The sequence below is a fragment of the Leptodactylus fuscus genome, chromosome 2, assembly GCF_031893055.1.
Source record: "Leptodactylus fuscus isolate aLepFus1 chromosome 2, aLepFus1.hap2, whole genome shotgun sequence".
NCBI classification, from domain to species: Eukaryota; Metazoa; Chordata; class Amphibia; order Anura; family Leptodactylidae; genus Leptodactylus; species Leptodactylus fuscus.
The window spans coordinates 121622759-121650177 of NC_134266.1; the positions used below are offsets into that span (position 1 = coordinate 121622759).

General features: G+C 41.2%; 1 protein-coding gene across 5 annotated transcripts in view; it reads left to right on the forward strand.

Moving 5' to 3' along the window:
• The first annotated feature begins 4818 nt into the window (after positions 1-4818).
• The window catches only part of THRAP3 (thyroid hormone receptor associated protein 3), a 47984-nt gene continuing 25383 nt past the window's right edge, over positions 4819-27419 (forward strand). For 2 of the 5 annotated variants that reach the window (XM_075264500.1, XM_075264505.1), the window contains exons 1-3: positions 4820-4913; positions 13583-13640; positions 23450-23610. In XM_075264500.1, the coding sequence (XP_075120601.1) occupies positions 23483-23610 (128 nt within the window). In that variant the 5' untranslated portion in view covers positions 4820-4913; positions 13583-13640; positions 23450-23482. Of the gene's footprint in view, positions 4914-13582; positions 13641-16302; positions 16326-17303; positions 17388-23449; positions 23611-27419 lie in introns of those variants that run through there. The other 3 variants (XM_075264504.1, XM_075264501.1, XM_075264502.1) reach the window with 3 other exon arrangements.

Sequence of the window (27419 nt, forward strand, 5' to 3'; positions counted from 1 at the left end):
AGTGCACATCAGCGATAGAAATATGCCTACCCTTCACCCTACATACCGTCCAGCTTAAAAAGAATGGGAGAAATGTAAACCAACACAGCAGCAACGGAGGCAGTATCATACTTCTGAATCCAGAGTCCAGTGAGGGCTTAAGAGATTTAGTAAGGAAGAATATATTCAAGCTTGTTGTACAGTGAGAGCGTTCCAGAGAGAACAGTTAAAAAGGACAGAAGAAGGATAAGGAGAGAGGATATGGTGAATATTAATTCCATTAATGGGAGTTCTATGTGGACTTGGAAAGTTGAAATTAGTGAAAGGAAGTGGATGATGGTTGGGAGAGATGTACCCTGGAGCTAGTAGGAGCAGAACAGTCAGAGACAGAAGGTGGGTCAGTGATTTATTTGTGCATTTCTGCTTAGTTCCACTCGTTAAAGAAAGTGGGGAGATGGAAGAAAAGAAGAACTGATGTATATATAGAGATGGAAGGTAGTTTTGAATAACAATAGCTTAAATAACAAGTGATAGTGTAAATTTTGAATAAAATTTGTAAAAACTTGTTTTTTGTGAGCAATTATAATTGATATTCTTTATTACCCGTCTTTATTTAAGTGCACTTGTGATGATGATGGAAATGCATCCCCCATAGGCCGTGCAAAAATTTATAAGGAAGCTGAGCTTTAGAACTAGGGCTAATTTAGGTAGTTAAACAATGAATCCATAAACTTTGACTATCAAGACATTTTGGACAATTATATGCTTCTAACTTTGTAGGGACAGTTTGTAAAAGTGCCCTTTGTGTTTCAGCATGACTCTGCCCCAGATGTATAAAGCAAGGTACGTAAGGTATGGTTTGATGAGTTAAGTGGGAGAAACTGACTGGTACGCAAAGGCCAATAATAATAATAATAATACATTTTATTTATATAGTGCCAACATATTCCACAGTGCTGTACAAGGTATCAGAATCTTCAAACACCATTAGGCTAAAGCCCCATGTAACAAATACTCCACTGTATGAATGGACAAAATTCCAACAACAAAACTCTTGTAGCTAGTCTTTCCAGAATAGAAGCCGTTTTAGCTTCAAGGAAGGGGCTAATTTTATATTAGTAAAACCTGTGGATTTAGAATTGATTATTAACCATTTTCTTGTAATGAAGAAAGGAAGGAACAGCAAAACAAACCTCAGTCTTTATTATACCGATTCTACAGTTTGTAAAAATATGCCATATGTGGCTCTAGTGCGCCAATTGACTCAAATACAGTCCTCAGAAATGAAAGCACACAATATGAATATTGGTGGTCGTTTTATTAGGACATTTTTCAAACCCCAGATCGCATTTGCAGAACCCCAGGTGCTATAAATCCACTAAAAGTGAACCCATTTTGGAAACTATACCCCTTAAACAATTCATCTTTGGGTGTTTGACCATTTTGGACTCAGGCTTTTTTATTGAACTTATTTAACCCCTTCCCAATATCCGCTGTAATAGTATGGTGCTGCTAGGAAGGACTTCTCACAAACCATCATACAGTTTCTAACCCAAAGCAATCTCAATACTAGACAAAACACATACATACCCAACACAGCACCAACTAAGTATCAATGTATGAATAACACACACACAAAAAAAATCAGTTTTAAATCTAAATAATTTATTGTTACAAAATTTTAAATGTTAAGCATAATGGTATCAGAAAAACACAAACACATAAAAACATTTAAAAACAACACATGTCAAACAACAAGAGTGGAGGTCGCATTGGAATAAGCAAATTCAGCAGATGTATAATCTGCTGGAATCAAGAAGTCTCAATAGTAGCGTAGGGGATGAAAACAGCCACAATTAATATGTGTATAGAAAGGACCTGTATTCTGTATATGTAAATATAAAGAGGCTCCTATTGCCCACAGTGTCACAAAATCAGGGCACCTAATTGAAAAATGTTTGTGACATTACAAAAATCATACCCACATCACCATTGTGTAGTTAGAGCATATAAGGTAACAGAATCAATGTGAAGTTACACACACATGCCAGTATTACACATGAGCCAGCCTACACAGGGCAAGGAATATAATGCATAAACATCTTTTGATCGTCCGCCTCAGGCAGCGCGGGGGAAGGGGGGGTTGGGGGTGCTAGTGGTAACATGACAGTGAATACAATGCAGTATTATTTGGTGCAGTAATACTCACAGGAGACTTCTTCCCACATTTCCTGTCTCTTCCCTTTGGACCGTCATGACCACTTCTTCCAGTTGTGACTTGACTCTGTAATGTTTGCAACACAGACATCTTTGACTCCTCACTTCTCCATGCACCCAACCCCGGCACAATAGACTGTGGAGTATAATAGAGGTTGCAGGGGCCACAGTGGAACCTTCAAGCTCTATTATGCTCCACAGTTGCACACCCATTAACTAATATTATACTCGTGGGTCTTTTCAGACCCCCGAGTATAATAATCGGAGCCCCAGGGGAGGTGAGGGAACATAATAAACAATGTTACCTCTCTAGGATCCGATGTTAATCCTAGCGGGCTTCGGGCCTATATGGTACTGCTAGCACAGGCTTTGGGCCTATATGGTAATATCCCAGACCACGTGACATCTGTCTGTATCGGTGCCTAATTTACTTAGTTTTTTAATCACAATAGGTTACGTATCTTTAATAAAATACGAGCACTTATTGTTCTTTCTTTATTTATTTTGGCACATTACCATATAGGCCTGAAGCCTGCTAGGATTAACATCAGATCCCGGAGAGGTGAGTAACGCTGTTTATTATGTTCTCTCACCTCCCCTGGGGCTCCGATCATTATACTCGGGGGTCTGAAAAGACCCCCGAGTATAATAATAGAGGTAGTGGGATGGTGGCCCGGGACTGCTCACTACCGCCCTCCGCGGCCTATAGTACAAGGGGAAGTGCGGGCGGCAGTGAGCGGGCCCGGGGAGGTTGGTAAATAGGCCACTACTTGCTGGGGATACTCCAGCAGGTAGTGGCCTACTATATAAAAATCTCGCCGCTGCTCCCGCCTCCTCTTCACCCAGCAGTAAGAAGTCTGCGTCTCAGCATAGGCGGCGTGATGACGCCACCTGCGCTGACACGCAGAGGTCTAAAAAAGCGCAAAAGAGGGGCACTCGAGTTGTTTTAAGAGTGGCCGCTCTCCTGCGTTTGTTTAGGGAAAAAAGTAAAATAAAAAAAAAATTGCCGCGGCTGCCACCGCCCATCCGGAGCGCCAACTGAAGCAGTTGCCTCACCTCGTCTCATTAGAAGTGTAGTGCTGTGTGGAGGCATATAATGTTAGGGTGACTATAGGAGGATTATACTGTGTGGAGGAACAAAGAAAAATGAGTGAGAATGGGCGTAGTCAATGTAAAAGTGGGTGGGGCTAAATTTGCCACACATTTTGTCCCTCTTTCTGTCATCTGAAAGTTGGGAGGTATGTACAATGGATGATAACGTCTAGGGCTTTTTCTTTGTTTTAACTCTTGTGTAAACACACTCATACTAGTATGCTTTCAGCAGTTCCAGGATCGTTTAAAGGGGCTCTATCAGCAAAATTATGCTGCATAAGCCCCACATATGCGTGAATAGCCGTTAAGGCTATCCAGGCACCATTAATGTTATATTAACCCCCCCCCCGTTTTAAAATAAAACCATAAAAACATATATACAAACTATACTTATTGTGCACGGTGAGCGGTCATGCAAGGTCCGATGTCGCCTTCCTCTTCTTTCGGTGTCACTCTCAGGTCCTGGCTCTTCCCCGGCTTCATCGTCCTCTTCGTCCGGTGGGATTTGTTGAAATCCGATGCATGCGCAGTAGCGCTCCCTCCCTCAATGGCAGTACGCTCACGTCTTTGAGGCAAGTGATACTGCGCACGCGCCAGATTTGAACCGATCCTGCCAGAAGAAGAGTACGATGAAGCCGGGGAAGAGCCAGGACCGGAGGGCTTTGCCGAAAGAGGAGGAAGGCGTGCCAGAAGATGGCATCGGACCGTGCATGACCGCCCACCGTGCACGATAAGTATAATTTGCATATATGTTTTTATGGTTTCAGTGTAAAACGGGGGGGGGGGGGGGGGCTGAATAGCCGTCTTATAGGATATTCACACATATATGGGGCTCCTACAGCAACATTTTGCTGATAGAGCCCCTTTAATATAATACTGACTATAATAATTTCATATAATACAGACTATAATAATAATAATTTCATATAATACAGACTATAATAATAATAATATAATACAGACTATAATAATAATAATATAATACAGACTATAATAATAATATAATACAGACTATAATAATATAATACAGACTATAATAATAATATAATACAGACTATAATAATAATATAATACAGACTATAATAATATAATACAGACTATAATAATTTCATATAATACAGACTATAATAATAATAATTTCATATAATACAGGCTATAATAATAATAATAATATAATACAGACTATAATAATAATAATATAATACAGACTATAATAATAATATAATACTGACTATAATAATTTCATATAATACAGACTATAATAATAATAATTTCATATAATACAGACTGTAATTTTGCCACCTTCACATCTCTTTGCAGCAGAGGCTATCGTTTATTTTACTACTCTACTGGTTTTGGAGTAACCTTTGCCATGTCCCGCACCTGCCTCAGCAGCCATGACGTTACCTGTCTAGCTTACACTGTGGTCCGCCCCTCGCCAGCACCTGAGCAAATCACGCAAAAGCTCGCGGTACCTTGTATAGTTTGGTGGCGAGATGTTGTTGTCCGCACGGTAGTTCCCAGCATGCTCTGCGCGCGCAGCGTCTTGTGGTGCTCTTCGCACTAGGCTTATCACAGAGTCTGCGCCGTGCCCGGAGCTGGAATAAGCCATCGGCAAAGACCAGGTGAGTGGAGACTACGGTGGGGACGGGAGGCCGTGTTGTATCCGGGATGTGGCTGTCTTCTTATTCACTGCGCCGTGTGGAATTGACGCCATTTTCCAGCTTGCTGGTCTTCCCGCCGTATCTTGGTGTAAGCCCGGGCATGTAATTGTGTCAGAGGCGGTCTCGGCATCGATAGTCTGTGATGTTAGGCCGCAGTTTTTGTGTATCTAATATTATAAACGTTTGCTTTCGATTTCTGTCGTGTCTGGGGCAGAGGGCTTAGAGGAAGGGGCGGGGGGTGCTTTATTAGGCCGGGCATGGGCTATGCAGGAAATGGGGAAAACTTCACCACATGGATGAGCAGAGAGGATGAGAATATCATACAGAAGTAAGGACTATCTCTTATGGCCAGTATAGGCATGTTGTGGTAACATTGCCGGGGTCACCAGTAAAGCCACCATTACTTATAGGGCTGGTTGTGTCAGGCCTGTTGAATGCACAAATAATAAAGCAGGTCGGAGATGGGGTAACATTTACCGTAAATAAACCAAACCCTTATACTCTCCTGTCTCTGGCATCTCCACCGCTGACCGTTGTGCCTTACTTTGCCTTTGTCGCTTAAAGAGGTTGTCCAGGTAATTTGTATATTTTGGTGTTGGTGGGGCCTGACCCTGGTGCTCCAGTGTCCTCCCAGCGTGGTCTGATCCTTCTGCTTTGGTGTGTTCATAAGGCAGATTACTCCCTGGCTGTGACTTGATGAATCCCTTCCACTGAAGTCACTGATTGGCCTCTAGAAGAGACTCATGATGTCACAGGAAGTGACATCACCTACCCTTCACTGTGGCCTGTGGCTGCTGATTGGCCTCAGCAGTTATGTGTGGTAGAAGCCACCAATGGACTGAGGAGACATGACTGTGCAGGGAGGCATCGGAGCACTGTGGAAAATGTAATTATGATTTTCTTTTAACTTTTTCCACTGCCCTGGCTCATTTAAAAATTAAACAGGTTGTCCATTTTTGCCTGGGCAACCCCTTTAAAGTCCTGCACCCCACATGACTGCTGAGGCCAATCTGGGATGTTAGCGGTGGCAGGAAAGAACCTGGCAACGTCACTTGTATACGTCACCTTTTCTGCTGCCACTGATCTCCGCTCAGCAGTCATGTTCGTCACAGGACTTCCAGCAACAATAGCACGGCGTATGTCCAATTGCCTAGTTTCTGAATGCAAACATTTTAATGATTATTACGCTGGGTTCACACCAGTGCTCGATCTCCGATTTCAGGTTTCCGTCTTCTGCCACCGCGTCTCTCTCGGTGTCAAAACCCACGCGGGCAGTTCACGTGTGAACTGACCCTAAGGCCCCTGACGCCTTGGTCAAAGTGGGCTGTTTTCTAATGTCCGATACATGAAAGAAAAATATATTATTTTATACACATTATAGTGACCATCCCTTCCTCATTTTCTCTACTACACAGCTCATACTCCTGTACACGGTAACATTTAGTCAGTGACAGGAAAAGCTCTCGATACAGAAACGAGAGAGAGAATGGAGGATTTCAAAGAAATGATCCAAATTTTAATATGTAATTTAGATTTTCAAACTGAATTAAACATTTTTGGAAAATGTAGTGCAGTTTTATTACTGTATTTAGTATCTGCCCCAGTATATAACACTTGTATAACAAACTTACACAAATGCTGTTTCCCTATAGGTAGGTATAAAGGAAGCAGAATGTCCACAGAGGAAAAAACTGCTGAATTTCTGTTTTTCCCCACAGCGCTATTTTGTTGTGGCCCACTACGTGGGACCTTAGCCCTAATGCAGCTTCAGGGACTTTGTGTACCGTATACTCCCGATGTATACCATTTAAAAGCATATTGTTACACATGTTGCCTGAAAGGCTTGCTGTATTGTAGATGTCAACACAACAAAAGTTCAAAGGTCATTCTGCTTCTGTTGGGTGAATGAGATATATGGGTACATTTATAATCTATACCAGGATATGGAGCTCAGGTACAGAGTGCTGTGAGCCTTAGTGATCACAGATAATGCACATGTGTTAATGGATTTTCCACAATATGTAACCCCCTAGACTGGTGTTTACTGCTCATCGCAGCTGTCCAGCATTGCTTTCTTCAGTCGGTAATAGTAGAAGCCAAAGAAAATATTTACATTGGAGCAAAGTGTTTGAGTAATGTGGAATTAAAATCCTCTCACTTGCTGAATCCCTTGCTCCCCCCTTAAACTATAGAGATGTGGAAGTCAGCATTTAATTCCGCATGGATGTAGTTGCAGAGTGCAGAAACTTCTCATAAAGAAGGCAGATATGTTTTATTACTGCATCTGCCTTCTTGATCACTGGACATATAGATCAGGAAGCAGCCAATATATCAACCTCAGTTGCTGGAGAAATCAGCAATAAAAAGTTTCTTATGGAGGCCCAGTGTTAAGACATTGACGTCTACTCAGTGTGTAACTGTTCACTGGTTGTGACATCACAAATCCCTTCTGGTGAAGCCACCAATGAGCAGCCTCAGGAAGAGATCCGTGATGGTAGTACTAGTGACATCTCAGGCCCTTTGCTGTGGCTGCTGATTGGTCTCAGCAGTGACGTGTGGCTAGGACTTCTCCTACATGTCAGCACGGGACCCAGAATACTGTACGTCTGAGGGAGGCATTGGAGCACTGTGGAAAGGTGAGTGTGATTTTTTTTTTTTTTTTTTTTTTTTTTCTGTTTGGTCATGTTGCTCCCCCCCCCCTCCTATCTTTAGGTGAATTCTGCCTTGAAGAACCCGTTTATAAGAATGGGAGAAGGAAAAACGCAACACTATTTTTAAAGGTGCTCTACCAGTAAAATTATGCTGTATGAGCCTCACATATGCCTGAATAAGGCAACTCAGGCACCGCTAATCTTATTTTAACCCCCCCCATTTAAAAATAATACCCTAAAAACGAATATGCAAATTATACTTACCGTGCACGATGGGCAGTCATGCACTGTCCAATGTCATCTTGCTGTCACACCTTCCTCTTCTTTCTACTTCCAGCGACGTCCTCCTGTCCTGGCTGTTCCTCTCCTTGATCTTCTGTTCTTCTGGCGGGCTTGGTTCAAATCCCGCGCGTGCGCAGTAGCGCACCCTCCATTTTTGTAGTAGTTCTTATTCCCCCTTAGAAATATTCGAGCATACTTCGCATGCGCAGTATGCTCGTGAACCTCTTAATTCCGGAAGAACAGAAGATCAAGGCGGGGAAGAGCGAGGACAGGAGGACATTGCTGGAAGAAGAAAAAGGAGGAAGGTGTGACAGCAAGATGACGATGGACAGTGCATGACTGCCCACTGTGCACAGTAAGTATCATTTGCATATTTGTTTTTAGGGTATTGTTTTAAAACGGGAAGGGGGGGGGGGCATTAGAATAAGTTTAGCGGTGCCTGAATAGCTAAAGGCATATGTTGGGCTCATACAGCAAAATTTTGCTGATCGAACCCCTTTAACACTGTTTTTGAGACTGTTTTTTGCAAAAACATCAAAAACTGCAAGCGTTTTTTTTTTTTTTTAAAGGGAAGTTTCCAGGGCCATACAGTTTGCTGGAGCCAAAAACTGCATTATGTTAATATTTCTTTAAAAAGTCCTCTTCGTGTGAACATACCCTTAAGTGAAGTATAGGTTCTTTGTTTGTTCTTTTATTTTGACTCTTCTGACACTAAATCTCTAAATACCATTTTATGTTATGCCAAAATCCTGTAATTATGTTCACGAACTCCCCATGTGGAAACACTATTGTGGAAACACTTATTACTTTTCTTACATGGTGAATGTTTGTTAGACCCCAGCTGCTTGGCGCTTGCAACTGAAACATGTTCATATTGATGCTCTGCAGCTGTTCTAGATGGAATCCATTTGTTGGGGTTATCTCTGGAATATAAATGTAGGTCATTGTTTGTAATATCATTGTGAAACTCAATTCTTGCTTATTAGTGCTAACTGATATCCCTTACATGAGGAACATGCAGAAGCTTTCCAGTTGCACAATGAAAACCCTTTGTCAGTGGTAAAATGTGAATTATCTGGTTTCCTTGCTAAACATTTTTTTATCTATAGAATTGTTTTCCTATCGTTAAACTTCAGGCCGTACCTGTCATTCCAGCTGATCTTGACCTATAGACTGTGCCCAGGAGAAGTTTGGGATAATTTTGTGATTTGCAAATGCCTATATACAATTAGCCTCTGCCCACAACTTTGTCTGTGTGTTGTTGGGGTTGATGATTTGCCTTATATTCAGCAAATTGCTGTCGAACTTGTTCCTTGTGCCGTGCTTGTGAGTTTTTCAGCATATCAGCGGTTGGCTGGGACGCCATATAATGAGCGTGTTTCCATTGTTCCCTCATACATTTGATTGTATTTAGGGGTCTGTGGAAAAAGGGCAAAATTAGGATATGACCTATATTTTGATGGTTCCTTGTCAAAATAATGCTGCTGTGTGATGTCTTTTAACTGAAGTGTTACGACCTTTATTCACGGTTATGTGAATGTAGCTTTGCAGACCCCATTCTAATGAGGAATACTCCTCTAATGTGTGCATCTTCTATGAGAACTGAGGATCTGGGGCTTCTTCCCAAATCTTTCTATCCTGTTATTAGCCTAGCCACAGACATCCCCCTGCAATTACCCTCCATGCCTGAAAATATTAATTCTCGTTCATAATGGGGGGGGGGGGGGGGGTCTAAGTGTTTGAATTGGTTTTCAAAAGTTCCATTCACCAGCTGTAAAATTTTAGGGTGCTTAAGTCACTCTGCGGTGACAGTGTTTGTACTGCTTTCCATATACCGACTGGACACATTCTCTGTAATGTAAAAAAAATAAATAAAAAAATTGTAGGATGGAAAGTACTACAGGAATCAGTCCAGCTATTCTGGGTAGGAAGACTTGGGTAGAAAGTACTTTGCCAGACAGGTGAGCTGTATTACTATATGTGTAAAGTCACTCCCATCAGAAAGTCCAACTGTGTACAAACTGAGCCATTTTTCAATAGAAGATGTGCCACTTGTATAGTTAAGCATTCATAAGAGTAGGAAGGACATTGCCATTTCTTATCTTCAATAGCCCTCATTGTGTTTAGAGTTCAAGGTTCTGTTGCTTCATTTCAGATACTTCAGCAGGAAAGTTGCAACTCCAAAGAGATTTATTGGTACTTTCTCTGCTGTAAATTACGTCAGGCCGGCTGAAGGGTACACTTCATTAAAACATTGTATCTTTTATAGTTTTTACAAATAAAAACCATGTATTTAGCAGTCCTTGAATTAAAGGGATATTCTCTCCTTGGACATTTAACATGTGTCCACAGGTTATAGCCACTACTGCCTGATTAGGCACGTGCCATATCTAAGTTGTAGAATGGTGGCTTTAGCCATACCTTTTTTTCTAACATATTGAAATAATGAGCAGTTGACTGCTACCCGTCCTTTTATTCTTGCTTGAATCTGGCAGACTCCTAACCTCTTACTGATGTGGAGCATATACACCTATCAGACGTTTATAAAACAGGATTGCCCCTTTGTGAACTGTCTTAACATTCACATGTCTTGGAAAGGGTCTTGACAGTTCCTTTAGAAAGTATAATTCTGAAAGATTTAAGGAGGTGTAGAATTTGTAACAACATGAGCATTACCCCTCATTCACATCTGCGTTTGTATTCCGTTCAGGGAATCTGCATGGAGACGAATGGAATACCAAACACAATTGCAAGCGCTGTGCAGTAAAATCACATGGAACCCCATACACTATAATGAGGTCCGTGTGCTTGCTGCCAGATCTCCGCACAGAACATACGGACAGGAAAGAAGTTGACAATCTACTTTCCTGTCTGCATGATTCGTATGGGCAGTGCGTGGCAATTGCACTTTGTACTCCGTTTGGAGGGTCACCATGCCCGAACGGATTACCAAATGCAGATGTAAACGAGGGGTAATCCAAGAACTTCTAATTAATGGTGGGGTTTCCTCTCTTAGGCTACATTGACACAATTGAGGTGAAAAACGTCCATGACATCTGAATATAGCTTAAAGTGGTTGTCCAGGCAAAAATGGAAAATCCATCTAATTTTTAAATCAGCTGGGGTCAGTGAGAAAAAAAAATAAATGAATAAATAAATCATACTCTGTCATACTCTCTCAGGTCTTCTCTGTCCTTTGCTGACGCATGGCAGAAGTCCCAGCCACATAACTGCTGAGGCCGATCAGCACAACTCAGGAGGAAACCCATGAGAAGTCGGCTTCATTAGTCCCTAGGCTGCTAGATCATGGGATGGCCACCCAGCAATCATGTTTTTGAGGCTGCCAATGCTTGACAACGCGCACAGTCTATCGCTTGAATGCTGCAGTCTCTATTGACATGGCATCTAAAAGGTTAAATGCACAAGATCAGACCTTTTCTGATCCTGGACGTTAAGTGCAGGTGCCCGGCACAAAACTCTTTTGCAAAGCTTTGATACATACGCTGTAAAAAGCAGAGCTATGGATTTCGTAGGCCAAACCACTAACTGGCTCCTTTATTTTTTCAGCCTGAGGCTAAGGCCACATGATGTGGAAACTCAGCTTTTATTTTTTTTTCTCTGTTTGAGCCAGTCAGGAGTGGCGTGTAAAGGAATAGAAAAATATAAAGGAAGTACCTGTACCTTTCCCTTCTGCTAAATCCACTGCTGGCTTTGGCTTGAAAAACACTTTTGTCACAATGTACAGCCTTTTGCCTGACAGCCGTGGTCAGTCAGAAGCAGTAAAGCGCCTCTAATTCATTAAAACAAGCTAATGATAAGTAACAAGCAACATGTAAGCAATTATATAATAACAATAGTTGTATAATCTAATTAAAAATAATCATTTCAACGTCACTCACTAACTTATGACTTCACCACATAACTGCAGAGTGTGGATGATATTGCAGCTTGTGGACTCTCACCAGCAATAACCTTCTCATTGTGGGCACTTAAAGGGATTCTACCACTAAACCGACATTTTTTTCTAATTACTACGTCGGAATAGCCTTAAGAAAGGCTATTCATCTCTTACCTTTAGACATGGTCTCTGCGGCGCCGTTCCTTAGAAATACCAGTTTTAACCGGCACGCAAATGAGTTCTCTGCAGCAGTGAGGGCGGGTCCCACCGCTCAAACGGTGATGGGGGCCTGCCCGAGAGCTCACTCCAGCGACGCCTCCATCTTCAGCTGCAACCCCGCCTCTTCTGTCTTCCGTGTCGGTCCAACGCCTGTGCAGTACGCTCCTGTATTGAACTACAAGAGCAAGAGCGGCCTCCCAAAAATGGCAGCAGTAGGGACGCCGTTTGAGCGCTGGGGCCCGCCTCATTGCTGCAGAGAACTCTTTTGCATACTGGTTAAAACCAGTATTTCTAAGTAACGGCGTGGTGGAGACCACGTCTAAAGATAAGAGACGAGTAGCCTTTTAAAGCTATTCTGATGTGGTAATTAGAAAAAATGTTGGTTTAGTGGTAGAATCTCTTTTAAACCTTGAGATGCCTCAGTCAGTTGCCCCTTTCACCGATCATCAAATAAACATGGTAGGTGTCAATGGATCTGAAAATACCTGAACTATGCGAATGATTAGTGAATACCATAGTGACTCTAGATGCACCACTAAACCAATGGTTACACGTGGAGCTCAGTGGACCCCATTGACTATAATGGGGGCGCCAATATTAAACTGAAAAGACACTGCAACAGTCTCCAACTGAGACTCTGTTGCAGATGTGAATTTAATCTGAGGGGCAAAAAAAAAAAAAAAAAAATAATTAAAAGGTGTCACAATTAAAACATCAAATGAATATAGTTTTTGTTATCACTAAGGTTGTACAGACCGAGAATATAAGCGACATGTCTTTACTACATAGTGGATATCTTTAGCAAAAAAACCTACAATTGTGGCATTCTCTTAGGGGGCGTTCACACTACCGTCGGTGTCCGACAGGTAGTGTCCCCTCCTAGTATCCGATCAAAATCTGGCACGGACATTAGGAGCGGACACTAGCTGTGTCCGTGACACCTGTCATTTATTTAAATGGGAATCGGGTGCTTTTGCACTCCGTGCCCTTCCTTCCCTGTCCGCAAGTGGAGAAGTCGGACATCTTCACTTGTGGACAGGGAAGGAAGGGCACGGAGTGCAAAAGAACGCACCCGATGCCCATTTAAATAAATGACAGGTGTCACGGACACAGCTAGTGTCCGCTCCTAATGTCCTGTCGGACACCGACGGTAGTGTGAACGCCCCCTTACAGGTTTTGTTCTTGTTTAATTCCACACCACTCTATTTTGCCAGTAGAATTTCCCATATACAATATTTCCCTTTTTTTTTTTTTTTTTTTTCCCTTTATTGCTTCGCTTTTTATAGTTGAATAGTAGTTGCTGACAATTGAATTGATACAGAAAGACAAAGTACAGTAGATTGGAAAATGATAGAGCTTTTCATTATACAAACAATTTATCCTTTGTCTCTGAAATCAGATAATCCCTTTCAGTTTCACTGCTGTCCTGGGGAGTGCTACAGTCTGAGAATGTGGCCCTCTGGAGACAAAAGTTTGCTCCTTTCCCTTGTTTTAGTCTTTGAGAAACTGATAATTCAGGTAGGGAAACCATGTATGGACCACTGCATGTAAATTCTAAACTATATTCTTTTTCTTCACAGCTTCAGAGACCTTTCTTCTACATGAGTTAACTGTTCTGAAGTGTCTGTCTGTCTTAAGGTAAAAACTTTTTTATATTAGTAACCTTTTTTAAAATTACATTTCTGTATTTCAGCATTAAAGGGGCTCTATCACTGGGAAAAGTCATTTTTAACTAATCAGATCCTTGCATAGGCTTTATAAATGCTATTCCACACTTACCTTTAGTATGTAAATTGCCTCAGTGGTTTCTGAATAAGTCTGTTTTTATTCATATGCTAATGAGCTTCCAGCCAGCACAGGAAGTTCCCACCAGCAGTCATCTCTGCTATTATCTCCTATGTGCGTGCAAACAGGAAGCTGAGTCATCAGCAGCAGCAGCCTCCCATAGGAAACAATAGCAAAGGGGTACACGATCTATCGTGCACCAGTCTAATTAGCATATGAATAAAAACAGACTTATTCAAAAACCACTGAGGCAATTTACATACTAAAGGTAGGTGTGGAATAGCATTTCTAAAGCCTATGCAAGGATGTGATTAGTTAAAAATGACTTTTCCCAATGATAGAGCCCCTTTAAAGGCGCTCTACAAGCTTAACAGACCACTTAACCCAGAATCTAAACAAATAAAAAAATAATTTTCCTGTGTGACATCTCACATTATGTCCTTAACTTTATTGCTGTTCTTTTGTCTTATAACATAAATTACACAAGCAATAGTAATCTTCTTTAGGGCAGCAGCCATATTTTAACCCCTCCTTCTCCCCTGTAATGCTAATGTACATGAACCAGGAAGGTTTGTAAGAGAAGAGTGGGCTTATACTTTATACTTTGGGTCTATAAAGTGCATGTGTCCATTTTGTCAGATTCAATCTCCCTAATAACTGTATGAAATAAGTACTGTAACAGTGCAGTAGTATCAGCGGTATAGCAGTAGCAATGTCAGCACTAGTGTACACACAGTGACACCAGCAGGCAAATGTGTAATTATGTTTTCCTATGTCCCTGCAGTATTATGCATATTTACCTTTCAGGAGCTTTGGAAAGATGGGTAATGACCAATGGATAGGCATTCTAAATACTAGACCTCATTTGCTGTGATACTGTATGTATATGTGCTAACTATTATGACATATAAGGGTCCTGATGCTTAGTCAGTGTAAGTTTTTCAGGGATATTACACGGACCCACTCTTTTCTATGGCTGCATATACATTCCTGTTTATTATTACAGCCGGTGTATGGGGCAGTACCTATACCTGTCAGCCTTGCAGCCTGAGCTCACTGAAGGAAGTGAATGGGTCCATGGAGGCACAGTGTGAACACACTGTAATGTGCATTTAGTCTTGTACGAGAAACTTTTTCTCTACATGGGTCTCCAGAAATAACAAGGTAAGTCTACATGCACAATACTGAGCAGTCACTGATCCGAACATTGAAAATGAAATGACAGAGCTGCAAGGACAGACAGGTATAGAACCTGCTCCATATTTTGCTGCTCTTCAGTTTGGCCTGGGCATAAAGCTGTAAAATCTATGGCTGTTTGTATGGGCCCATTGAAATGTACAGGTCTGTACTTTTATCTGCAATTGTAGATAAAAAAGTATGGTCGTGTGCATGTGGCCTAACAGAAGCACAAATGTAAATCCAGTCTGTAAACTTTTAAAGTTTTGCCTTTGAATTTTGCACTTTGTAGAATTTTTCGTGGATTTTATTCACTGCAGTACAGAGATTGTCTAAAAGCTTGTGGAATGCCTGCCATCAACTGAAGATTTTTAACAATGCATATCTGTAACAAATACCGTGTAAGGTCTATTTCATGACCTCACAAAATATGCTGCTACTAAAGCTATACCAGAATGATGCAGATCACACAGCTTTAGGCAGCCTGCACACCAGTTTGCGAGTTCAGTGTGCTGTCTAGGTTTTTCCTAGAACTATGAATACAAGTTTTTATACCAGATTCCCAAATAATAAAACAAAAAACAAACCTAAATGTAAATTAATTTTAAAATATCATTGAAGTCAATGGGAGTCTTATTTTTACACGTGTATTTTGCCAAAATACATGCGAGTTTACTCCATGTGAACGGGCCCTTAAACTACATGGCCTATAGGGAGTATGTTGTAGTCTTTATATTGGTTCAGGCTCCTGATGGGCAGTGCAGGGTGATGATTTCCATTAATGTATGTAAAGCATACACTACAAAACCTCCAGTGAGAGAACAGTTAGGACACTGCCACGCATACTGAGGTATAATAACACCTAGTAATGAGGAATCTTGCTTTAATGCCAACAATGTGTTTTTCAAAAATGTACAAAATGATTATTTGTACAGTTAAGTACAACTATACCCTCAAGCAATGGGGCATGGAGCAGATTTTCAAGCTTACCAAGTTTCACCCTGTAAGAAATTGTTGCTTCTCCATAATGCAGATCAACAGCATGTCGTTTTTGCATTGCTTATGTCTGCTTTTTATCAGCTAGTAAAACGACATAAAATATGAAATGCATAACAAACTGTCTTTAGTTTCCCATATGTGTACATTGACCAGTGTGTAGCATTTTTCTTATCTGCAGTGTCAGTGAGCTGGTGGGTGCCAACTGGCTGATATGGTGGCTCTCATATGCTGCACATAGAAGAGATTCTGCTCAGCCAACTCCTTTTTTTATGCTAGGTCTGGTACTCTGCCGGAGGACCATAACAATGGACAAATGGGCCACTAACATAGCGGATACAGACAGAACCCATTGACTATAATCAGGTGTGGATTCTTTACCAGATGAAAACATGCTTGTAGGATATGTAAAAATAAATGCATTGTGTGTGATTTTTGTGCATTTCATGGAGGGAATGCACAGAAAAGCAGAACTGACCACTGTACCTGTGAAGCCATCTCTAGTGAGCGATCAAACATTTGCTAGAAACAGCATCAGCATTTGTGTGGCTCTCTGCGCACCACTCCCCCCATATAAATCTATGGGCAGCATGTTACCTGATCATTTGGTAAGATATCTATCTTGTCTAAGGTCTGGTTCACATCTGCGTTCGGGAGTTCACTTGGGGAGACCAATACGCATTAAAAAGCGGTTACCTAAGAAACCACACAGACCCTGACTATAATGAGGTCCGTGTGGTTTCACTTTTCTCTCCGCAGATCCCATTATAGTTTATGGGGTCCGTGTTGGTTCTTAGGTAACCGCTTACTAATGCGTATAGATTTCCATTCGAGGGGGGAGACTACCCGAATGCTGATGTGAATCTGGCCTGATCTTTAGAAGTGAATTGAGGGTGAATGATCATTGCCTGAGAATAGTTGGGAGGATCCTGATGAATGGCGCTTTCCCTCTGATGAGTTTCGTATTCACATGTACTATTTCTTTGTACCATGAAAGAACGACTGTTTCACAGTTGAAGTTGTACAAACTATCTTATTAGGAAATGCTGACTTCAATACTGCCCCACAATTTGTCACTTTCCCTCTAGATCCCACATCTAATGGTATATGTTCCACGTATTATTGCTGTAATCTATACCTTTCTTATAGCATTTTTCATCAAAGTTGTGTTTTCTATCTAATATATAGACTTTTTTTTTAGTGGCAGTCCATCAGTTTGTGTTTCCTGATGAATTTCCAGTTTCTTTTGTGTTGCGATCCCCCATTGAGGATAACCTCCAAGCTGTGCTCTGACTTTAATAGGAGATTGGGTGGAGTTTCAACTCTGCAGATTTGCAAAACTGTTTTGTAGCCGAAACCAGGAAGGAAATTTGACCTTTCTGGTTCTGCTAGCGAGGCTCTCACATCATTCCTGCTTCTTTATTCACTGTAAGTTCTGGGATGGTTTCCTGACTGCGATCCTCGTCTTTAGAAAGTTTGTGTGCCTTGTAAATTTGTAAGCTTAGCATATCTGTAAAATGATTCACCGCTTCTAGTTATGATTACTTGTATATGTATTCTCATGGTGTAGTCCCATATAAGAGCTGCGGAGTACAGATTTACTCCAGTTTCAGTGTCTCTGGACAATCTAGATGAAAGGCGCACGATTACATTACATGCTTAACCATTTCCTTCTCCGTCTGTATCTGCAGCTCACTGCACTGTATATTTTTAGGGTAACAGAGTATTGAAAACTGTAAAGTTCTTTAATAGTACCTCCAGTTTTATATTTTTAATGCCTATATTTCCTTAGTAATTTGGATATATTATGGTTTTTAGTGTGAGTCTATAAGTTTATTTTAAGTGGTCTTTATGCATTAAGCCTTTTAGATCATCGGGAAACTTCTGTACATACAAACCAGATAAACGTTTGTTTTGTTTTTTAAACCCTATATGTCAGTTATCAGAGTGCAGGAGTTATACAAGTGCTAGTCTTCTGCTTCATTTTGTGTATTGGTTGTATTGCCCTTTACACTGACGTGGCGTATCAGTGTGTTGGATACGACCCAGGAGTCCTCTGATCCCTCAGGCTGTTTATTCCACCTTATGTCCCCAGGTGGGTGCCAATGTCTCTATAGTATCTAAGTAATAAACAGGTTTCAGTCTTTCACCTGCTGTTTAAGCTTGCCAGCTGTACCTTAGGGAGCAATGGCCTCACAAATAGACCTTTACAGCGTTGCTGAGCGAGCATCTTTGTAAAATGTTTTTATGTTCCGCTTATGGACAACACTTAGATATTACAGTAACTAGCTTTAGAAGTACTGGTCAGATGACAGCTCTAAGATCTATTTGTGACTCCTAAATGTGAAAAAGAAATTGCAACTCGCTGTGGTACAATTTATAATAAAGTAAATGGACGTGTCAGAAAGGGACGGTGTATCCTAGAGAGATGCTATCATTGTATGCCATGGGTTAAATCCTTTTAAGACTGAGGTCACGCATTGCACAAAAGTGTTTTGTTTTTTTGTTTTTTTTAAATATGTAAATGAAACCAACCTTAGGAGTGGGTATAAGTGCAATCCATTTCACGCTAGGCTTCGAGTAAGAGGAAAAAACAACAACAAAACCCCCCACATATTTAAATTATATTTACCTTTTAATAGAGGAGTAAAAGGTTATTCCCATGTCAGGCTATTAAAAAAATGGATGCAAAACAGATGACTCAGACATCAAAGACCTGGAACAGATGTTCAACGTCGCTAAATAAACAGTTTCATCCACTTTTCGTGGGTGAGAAGTTGAAACAGCTCTGACTAAAAAACCAACTGGAGGAATAGTGAAAAAAAGTTGTAAGGAAAGATGATGCTGTATTTAATCATCCTGCTAGGTCAGAGAAGGCAACTGGTCTTCTTTAAATAGGGTGTTCACTTGGAGCTATTCTCTTTGTCAGAAGGGTTCACACATAATAAGATGGTCCCAGGCTGTCCTGCCGGGATCTCCAGCGATCAGTTATAAACTGCTAGTAACCACATTCCCCTGTAGCGCCACCTTAGGGGAAATTTAGCATATTATAGGGCTGTCTACATGGACAGTTTGGGTTCTCCAGGGCGATTCATGTTCACTGTGGCCAGGAGTATAATCTGTAAGTTTTTATTCATTCCCTAATATAGGGCATTTAATAAAGTGTTTTCTAAACCAGGTATCCCATTTAATATATTTTCCAAAAGCTGGCCGATAATCTCATCTGGCGCAGTCAGACATGGAACATTTATTGGAGCCTTAAGAGTACGCTGGGCATTTTCTGCTGCCAACCACGTAATATTTCCATGTAATTTCCCAAAGAGAAGGAAAACTTGTGATGACCATCTAAATATAAAGCTTGTTCTGACTACAGTAATTGCTATAGATGGGGGGAGGGAAAGGAGATTATTAAATCCTTTCTGGCAGGCTCTTGGATACTAGTGATTTGTTGGAGCAATGCTTCATGTTCAACATCTCAGAAACCGCTTTAGAAGTGTAAGAATTAGGAGCCTGCCATTGCCAAACAAACAGATGTGCTATCCAAGTTCTCTTCAAAATAGAAAAAAAATATCTCAATGCGTTGAGATGAAGGTTTACCCTAGCTATGAACTTTATAAAAAAGGAGAACTCTGACCCTACTCTGCCATGTTGATTTTAGTAAATGCTTGTATTCCCCGTAAAGTCACAACCCTGTAGTATTTCATGGCCTGCCATCATTTGACTGTCCGTACATTTTTACATATCAAGCTACATTGGGATCAATTTAATGACCTCTGTGAAAGTTCATTCTTTCTGTGCGTTGACTACTAGATTTGTTTTGCTACAGCTGTGCTCTCATAATAACTTACAGCGTAAGCAGCCCGGGATTAGGAGAGATTAGTTCTTAAACAGGTGATAGTTTGTAAATATTTCATGAAACACTGCTTGTAAAATGGCTTCTTGAAAGGAAGGTGTAACTTGACTAGGTTCAGCTGTTAATTGTTTAACAGCAAACTAATCCACTTGACAAGTGACAGGAGGAGTATCTAAGTAACTATCGGAAGGCTGGGTTCACACATTGCTTTGCTTAAGAACTGCATGCTTGTTTTTTTTGGTGTGTTTTTTTTTTTGTTTTTTTTTTCTAAAATATTATTGCTGTAATGAAAAGCACATTTTACTATGGATTTCAGCGGAGTGTCATTTATTTTTATTTTTTTTTTTCTTTCAGTTTAATGCGATGAAAAAAAAAATCTTAATTTTAAAAAAAAGCATCATGTGAACCCACCCAGACTTTCATTTAGCTTTGCTGGGCACCATTGGTGTGTGTGTAGGACTGTGCAAGTAAAATCAATTTAATTTGCAGTATCAAAAAAGTAGAATTTATCAATTTCACTCTATTGATCACAATCGCCCTGCCCTGGCTTCCTATATATTCCATGTGGACTTTCTCCTTCCACTGCAAGAAACTGATCAACAGTGTCTTTGCTGTAGTCAATGGTTGGCAATGATGTCTGCGTAGAATATATCTAACTCCTCCTCCTAGTGCTAGCTCATTGAACTTTTAGTTTCTAGATGGGTGGTCCAATCTTACCCGGGCCAGGTCGTACCCATTTGTCCTTGTAGTGTTAAGCAGCTAAACAAAATTGTGCAGCTGCATCGGGTAGCTGGCTGTATCTACAGCTGAAGCTCCTATAGAGAAGGCAGGAATGATTTATTACCTTCTTCTTTTCCCAAGTGCTGTATACATAGCGCTCAATGAGGACTGTATATACAGCTATGGTAGTCGCCATGATGCTGCTTCCCTCGGACCAGGTTGTGTGATCTGCAGTAGAGCAGAAACTAAGGGTTGTTGAGCCCTAGAAGACCCAGATCAGCTCTGCAGTTTTGGTCAGGAGGCTGCATTCCTCCTATGACTGGGGCTAAATGTATTCGACCCAGTTACAGGGGAAATCTGCCCACAAAAAATACTATTAAAATACCCCCACATCCCCCACGTCCATGTTATAATCTTATGGGGGGGGGCGCGATATAGAAACAAAAAAGACAAAAATTAAAGTAAAAAAAAAATAAATTAATAATACCATTCCCACAACACAGATTCTAGCCCCGCCCCAAGCAGCACAAGTCTAAATACAGAGAGAGAAACTGTTTTAGGCTGGTGCCCCACATGTCCTATTTAGCGAATCCCATCCTCACAGGGTGGTAAAATACGTGCAGTGGAAACGTTGCAATTTCCAGAACGTGGTTTTGGAAATTACAATTATACCTACAGAAACTCCAGTGGTTTCCATATCCGTGTTTCCCCGAAAATAAGACAGTGTCTTATATTAAATTGTCGCCCTAAATATAGGACCTGTCTTATTTTCGGGGGATGCCTTATTACAATCGGCAGTCATGCCGGCACTTCCTTAGTGGAGCGTCAGCATGACTGCCGGTTGTAGGTAGTGGAGGGGGAAGGTATCATACTTACCTTTCCCATCTTCCTAGCAGCGCTGGTGCTGCTGTTCGTCCCGGCAGTGGTGGGCGGGGCTTAGCGTTCCCCATTTCACCGACACAGCAGCCGTGCTCTGTGCTCCGTGTGCACAGGAAAGCCGGCTGCTGCCACTGGGATGAGCTGGAAGAGCTCATCCTACAGCAGCACGGGCAGCAAAGGCAGGAGCCGGCTTTGCGCACGGATCACAGAGCACGGCTGCTGTGTCAGTAAAGTGGGGAACGCTAAGCCTCGCCCACGAAATCTCCGCTAAGACCTGCCCCCCGAATCCCCCGCTAAGCCCCGCCCACCACTGGCAGGAATGCCTTATTTTCGGGGGGTGCCTTATATTGGGCAATTCAACAGAACACCCAACCCATTACATATATGAAAACACAAAAGCAGACAATATATATGTAGGGGAACAGATAAACCCATGAGGTACAGTAATGAAGAGGTATTAAAGTGTCAGTGCATGCATACTGATGGGGTCACTCCTGTATAAAAATTGACCATACATGTGTAAGGGTTCTATCCCAATATCTAGTATATAGGGGATACAAACGGCACAAAAACAACAATGGAAACCCCACACACAGGAAGCAACATATGAACAGCTCATAGAGCCCCATAAACATATTACCTATACCGCCATTCAAAACCATACCATAACCAGACGTGCGTTTCACCCGACCAGGGCTTTGTCAAAGTAAATAGCACTATGCACCTGGATATTGTTTATTTTTTTTGTATGTTTATAGTTTTACAGTACCTGCAAAGTTGATGGGATTCTGTTTAATCCCATTCACACATTACAGAAAAGAAAAGCTGCGTTTTCAAGAACACTCTCATTTTTCAGTAGCTGCTGCATTCCCCCCCACCCCTCGGCTTATACTCGAGTCAGTAAGTTTTCCCAGTTTTTTTGTGGTAAAATTAGGGGCCTCGGCTTATATTCGGGTCAGCTTATACTCGAGTATATACGGTGGGTATAATGGTGGCAGAAAGTCGGCAGAGGAAAACTTTGCGGAATTTCTGTGAAAAACTATAGAAAAAAAGTGGTGGTTTTCTACAGTTGGGTTTTTTATTTATTTTTTATTTTTTGCTACTGCTTGCTATGTGGGGCCTTAAGTTCACACTGAGTAAACGCTAGCTTATGTTGTAGAGTAAAATTACACTTGTAAATTTTGCTATCCCATTGACTTCAATGATATTTTTTACACCTGTAAAAATACACCTGTAAAAATACGGCCTATTCACACGGAGTAAAATGGCGTGTAATTTGGAGTGTAATCTTTACACGTGTAAAAAATTTACATGTGTATTTTGGAGTGTTGTTTTTTTTTTTTTACATGTGGTGTTTCAGTAGCGTTTACGGAGCGTTTTTTGGAGCATTTATGCGTGTAAAAAAACGCTTCCGTAAACGCTACTGAAATGCCACATGTAAAAAAAAGAAAAAAACACTCCAAAATACACATGTAAATTTTTTACACGTGTAAAGATTACACTCCAAATTACACGCCATTTTACTCCGTGTGAATAGGCCGTAAGATACAGTATATGTCTGTGTGCTGGTTGTTTTTGTAAAGGTGATTACCTGAATGTTGTGGTCCTTTCAAGCAGCTGATGGTCAGATCAGTGATCTTCCTAAGGCTCCATGCACACAACCCATGTACGTTGTCCGTGTGCTAGTCGTGATGATTCATGGCCATGTATTATCACAGACTCCTGTATGGAGCAGTGAATAGGGCCACAGAGGCACATGGATGTCTATGCATTTCAGTCACGACCAGGTTATGTGGCCTAAGATAGGGCTTTGAAATAAGCCTGTAAAAGTTTTAAGACTAGACATTTTGTATCTATAATAGTTTGAGATGTGTTCAGTCACAGCTATAAAGGGTTCGTAGTTGTTTTGTTTTTTTGGGGGGGGGTTTTCTTTCTTTCTTTCTTTCTGTACTATAAAACCAGTTTGATGTTCTTGTGCATATAAAAATTAGAAGTTGTTTGGATTGTTTTATTGACTGCTATTCAAAATTCTGTTTAGATTACTGAACAAGGACTACGTGGTGGTTGAAAGATGTCCAAAAACAAGTCAAAGTCCAGGTCGGGGTCATCCCGCTCCATATCTCGCTCGAGATCTCGTTCATTCTCTAAGTCTAGATCCCGTTCAAGGTCTCTCTCACATTCTCGGAAGCGGAGACACAGGTAAATGTTTTCTCAAACTGTCAAACAAAGTAAATGCACATTAGCCACCATTTTAAAGTTGCAAAAAAAATTAGAAAAATTTATATAACAGATATATATATATATATATATATATATATATATATATATATATATATATATATATATATATATATATATATATACTCACCGGCCACTTTATTAGGTACACCTGTCCAACTGCTCGTTAACACTTAATTTCTAATCAGCCAATCACATGGCGGCAACTCAGTGCATTTAGGCATGTAGACATGGTCAAGACAATCTCCTGCAGTTCAAACCGAGCATCAGTATGGGGAAGAAAGGTGATTTGAGTGCCTTTGAACGTGGCATGGTTGTTGGTGCCAGAAGGGCTGGTCTGAGTATTTCAGAAACTGCTGATCTACTGGGATTTTCACGCACAACCATCTCTAGGGTTTACAGAGAATGGTCCGAAAAAGAAAAAACATCCAGTGAGCGGCAGTTCTGTGGGCGGAAATGCGTTGTTGATGCCAGAGGTCAGAGGAGAATGGCCAGACTGGTTCGAGCTAATAGAAAGGCAACAGTGACTCAAATAGCCACCCGTTACAACCAAGGTAGCCAGAAGAGCATCTCTGAATGCAAAGTACGTCGAACTTTGAGGCAGATGGGCTACAGCAGCAGAAGACCACACCGGGTGCCACTCCTTTCAGCTAAGAACAGGAAACTGAGGCTACAATTTGCACAAGCTCATCGAAATTGGACAATTGAAGATTGGAAAAACGTTGCCTGGTCTGATGAGTCTCGATTTCTGCTGCGACATTCGGATGGTAGGGTCAGAATTTGGCGTCAACAACATGAAAGCATGGATCCATCCTGCCTTGTATCAACGGTTCAGGCTGGTGGTGGTGGTGTCATGGTGTGGGGAATATTTTCTTGGCACTCTTTGGGCCCCTTGGTACCAATTGAGCATCGTTGCAACGCCAAAGCCTACCTGAGTATTGTTGCTGACCATGTCCATCCCTTTATGACCACAATGTACCCAACATCTGATGGCTACTTTCAGCAGGATAATGTGCCATGTCATAAAGCTGGAATCATCTCAGACTGGTTTCTTGAACATGACAATGAGATCTCAATCCTATAGAGCATCTTTGGGATGTGGTGGAACGGGAGATTCGCATCATGGATGTGCAGCCGACAAATCTGCGGCAACTGTGTGATGCCATCATGTCAATATGGACCAAAATCTCTGAGGAATGCTTCCAGCACCTTGTTGAATCTATGCCACGAAGAATTGAGGCAGTTCTGAAGGCAAAAGGGGGTCCAACCCGTTACTAGCATGGTGTACCTAATAAAGTGGCCGGTGAGTGTATATATATATATATATATATATATATATATATATATATATATATATATATATATATATATATATATATATATATATATATATAGTTTGTGTGTGTACACACTTTACATATATACATACATACATATATATTTTTGTGTACATGTACTACAGTAGGGCTTTTCAGTCTTTCTTCTAGAACCTATTGCTGCATTGGTCTCACTATTGGTCACAGTTTGCACAAAATGTTTTACAAATTATGTCAGTTTATATTAACACTTAGAAGATTTATCATGAGAATTTGTTTTTTGAACTTGCGTTTGCATTGCCAAATTTATCAGACATTCTAAGTCTAACACTTCCGTCCTGCGATATTACTGTACTTTCTATGCCACACCTTACTAGAATGAATTTGACACTTTTTTTTTTTTGCAAAAAAGTTGCATTTTATAAATCTACTTTCACCTACATTAGCTCGCCAGTATAACTGTCCATTTTCCACTCACTTTTCGACTTTGGAGTGGTGTAAAGGGTGGGACGGATTTCTTCTAGCCAATTTTGTGGTTTTTCTTTGCTCATGGTTTATATCAGCAATAAATATTGGGCAAGTTAAGGTCTGTCCCCAAGCACACTTCCCCTCATTTGCATATGAATACAACATCAATTTACATGAAAATGGAGCTACAAAGCTGAATAACACAGGCATATTTGGAAACTATAGAATCACAAGGTACTGTTTACTGCTGACTGGCTCAATTTAAATATAATACTTGGAATTGTTTTCCTAATTTTCCAGGTCCTTAGCCTTATTAAATCCTTCCTGGCATTGCCATACTATTATGGTGGAGGTTGGATATTTAAATCTGCTGGCAGTTCAGGAGTTGAGCAGTATTATATAGCAGAGGCCCGGCGCTAACACCCTGATCACTGGCATTAAGGCCTTTAGTGCCTCGGACAAATTTATTTAGTTAGTTATTATGCTTACTTACAAATCTGACCAAGACACCACTTTTGTGGAGCTGCACGGGTGCCTCATGTTGTTGTAGACGTCGGGAATAAGATCTCGGTCCGGTGAGCAGTTGCCATGACACCTAGAGACTAGGGTTGAGCCGATCTTGAAATTTCAGGATCGTTTTTAAAATCTGATTTCCGATCATTTTCCATTCGATTCCGATCCCAATGCAAGTCAATGGGATTTTTTAAATAATCGGAGATCGGATTTTTAAAACGATCCTATTCACTATACAGCATGTAGTCCAAAAATTGATTACATTTTTGGACCCCACGCTGTGTAGTGATTAACCCCCTTCCCCCACCAGTGTCCGCTTACCTGCACAGCTGCAGCTCTCTGTTCTTCTTGGTCTGGTCCGGTCCTCTGTCCTTCACATGTCTTCAGAGTGTCCTGCGCCCCGCCCCCGCCTCCCTACACTAGTATTGTAAAGATGCAGGGAGTAGGCGGGACTTGGTGCAGCTGGAGGGTGTGCGCGGGAAGACGTGAGTGCGTCACTCATGTCTCCCCTCCCAGTACCTGCCCACACTCTCCTAGTTTTGGATTTTTTTTTATTTTTTTTTTTAAGGGGTTAAAAAGTAAATCTATTTAAATTTAGTATCCCAGGAATTCTAAAGATCTGTAGAATATAGGTCACATGGATGCAGGTTATGAGGTTTGAAAAACAAAAAATCTTGCTTTTTCCTGACTGACCACTGAGCCTTACAAATAGGTTACCTCTTCCTGGTCTCAGTAGGGATCCTTTTGTTACAGACCACCTCTAATGCAGACCTGTAACTAGCTTAGACCTGGTTCACATCTGTGCATTGACAAGCGGTGAGCAATGAAAGCGCACGGTCCCCATAGACTATAATGGAGTCCGTTTGATTCCTGCGCGGTCTCCACACGAGCCATGCGGAGAGGAAAGTAGTTCATAAAGTACTTTTCTCTCTGCATGTTCCATGCGGACACCGCGTGGAGAACTCACAAACCCATTATAGTCTATGGGGTCCACTTGTCAATGCGTTCGGTATTCCATTCGGGGGGGGGGGGGGGGAAGGGGGGTCCCCAAGCGGACTTCCCGAACGGAATACCAAACGCAGATGTGAACCGAGCCTTAGATGGAAGTCGTAAGTAAAAATAGGTGGTGAGTGCAGCACTGCTCCTCCTTCCACAGTTCAATCACCGAACACTGTCCCATAAAAATCATTGAGGCTTTCCCTTTCTCACAGGGCAGACTCCAACATGTGTTTGACATTAATGTCTGTGCAAATAGACTTGGGTTGAGTCTGCTTGTGAACTTTTTACAGCTATAGCACAATAAAGTGATACTCCCATGACTCTTTGAAAACTACTATATGTATATTATATTCCAGTGAAATGTATCAATCATTTCACAGGTTTTTCCTACTACAGAAACTTTGATAGAACTATCTAGTAAGAGGTTTTCTCATTTCCTGTACTAAGTATGAAACTGCCTGTCTGACAGTGGTC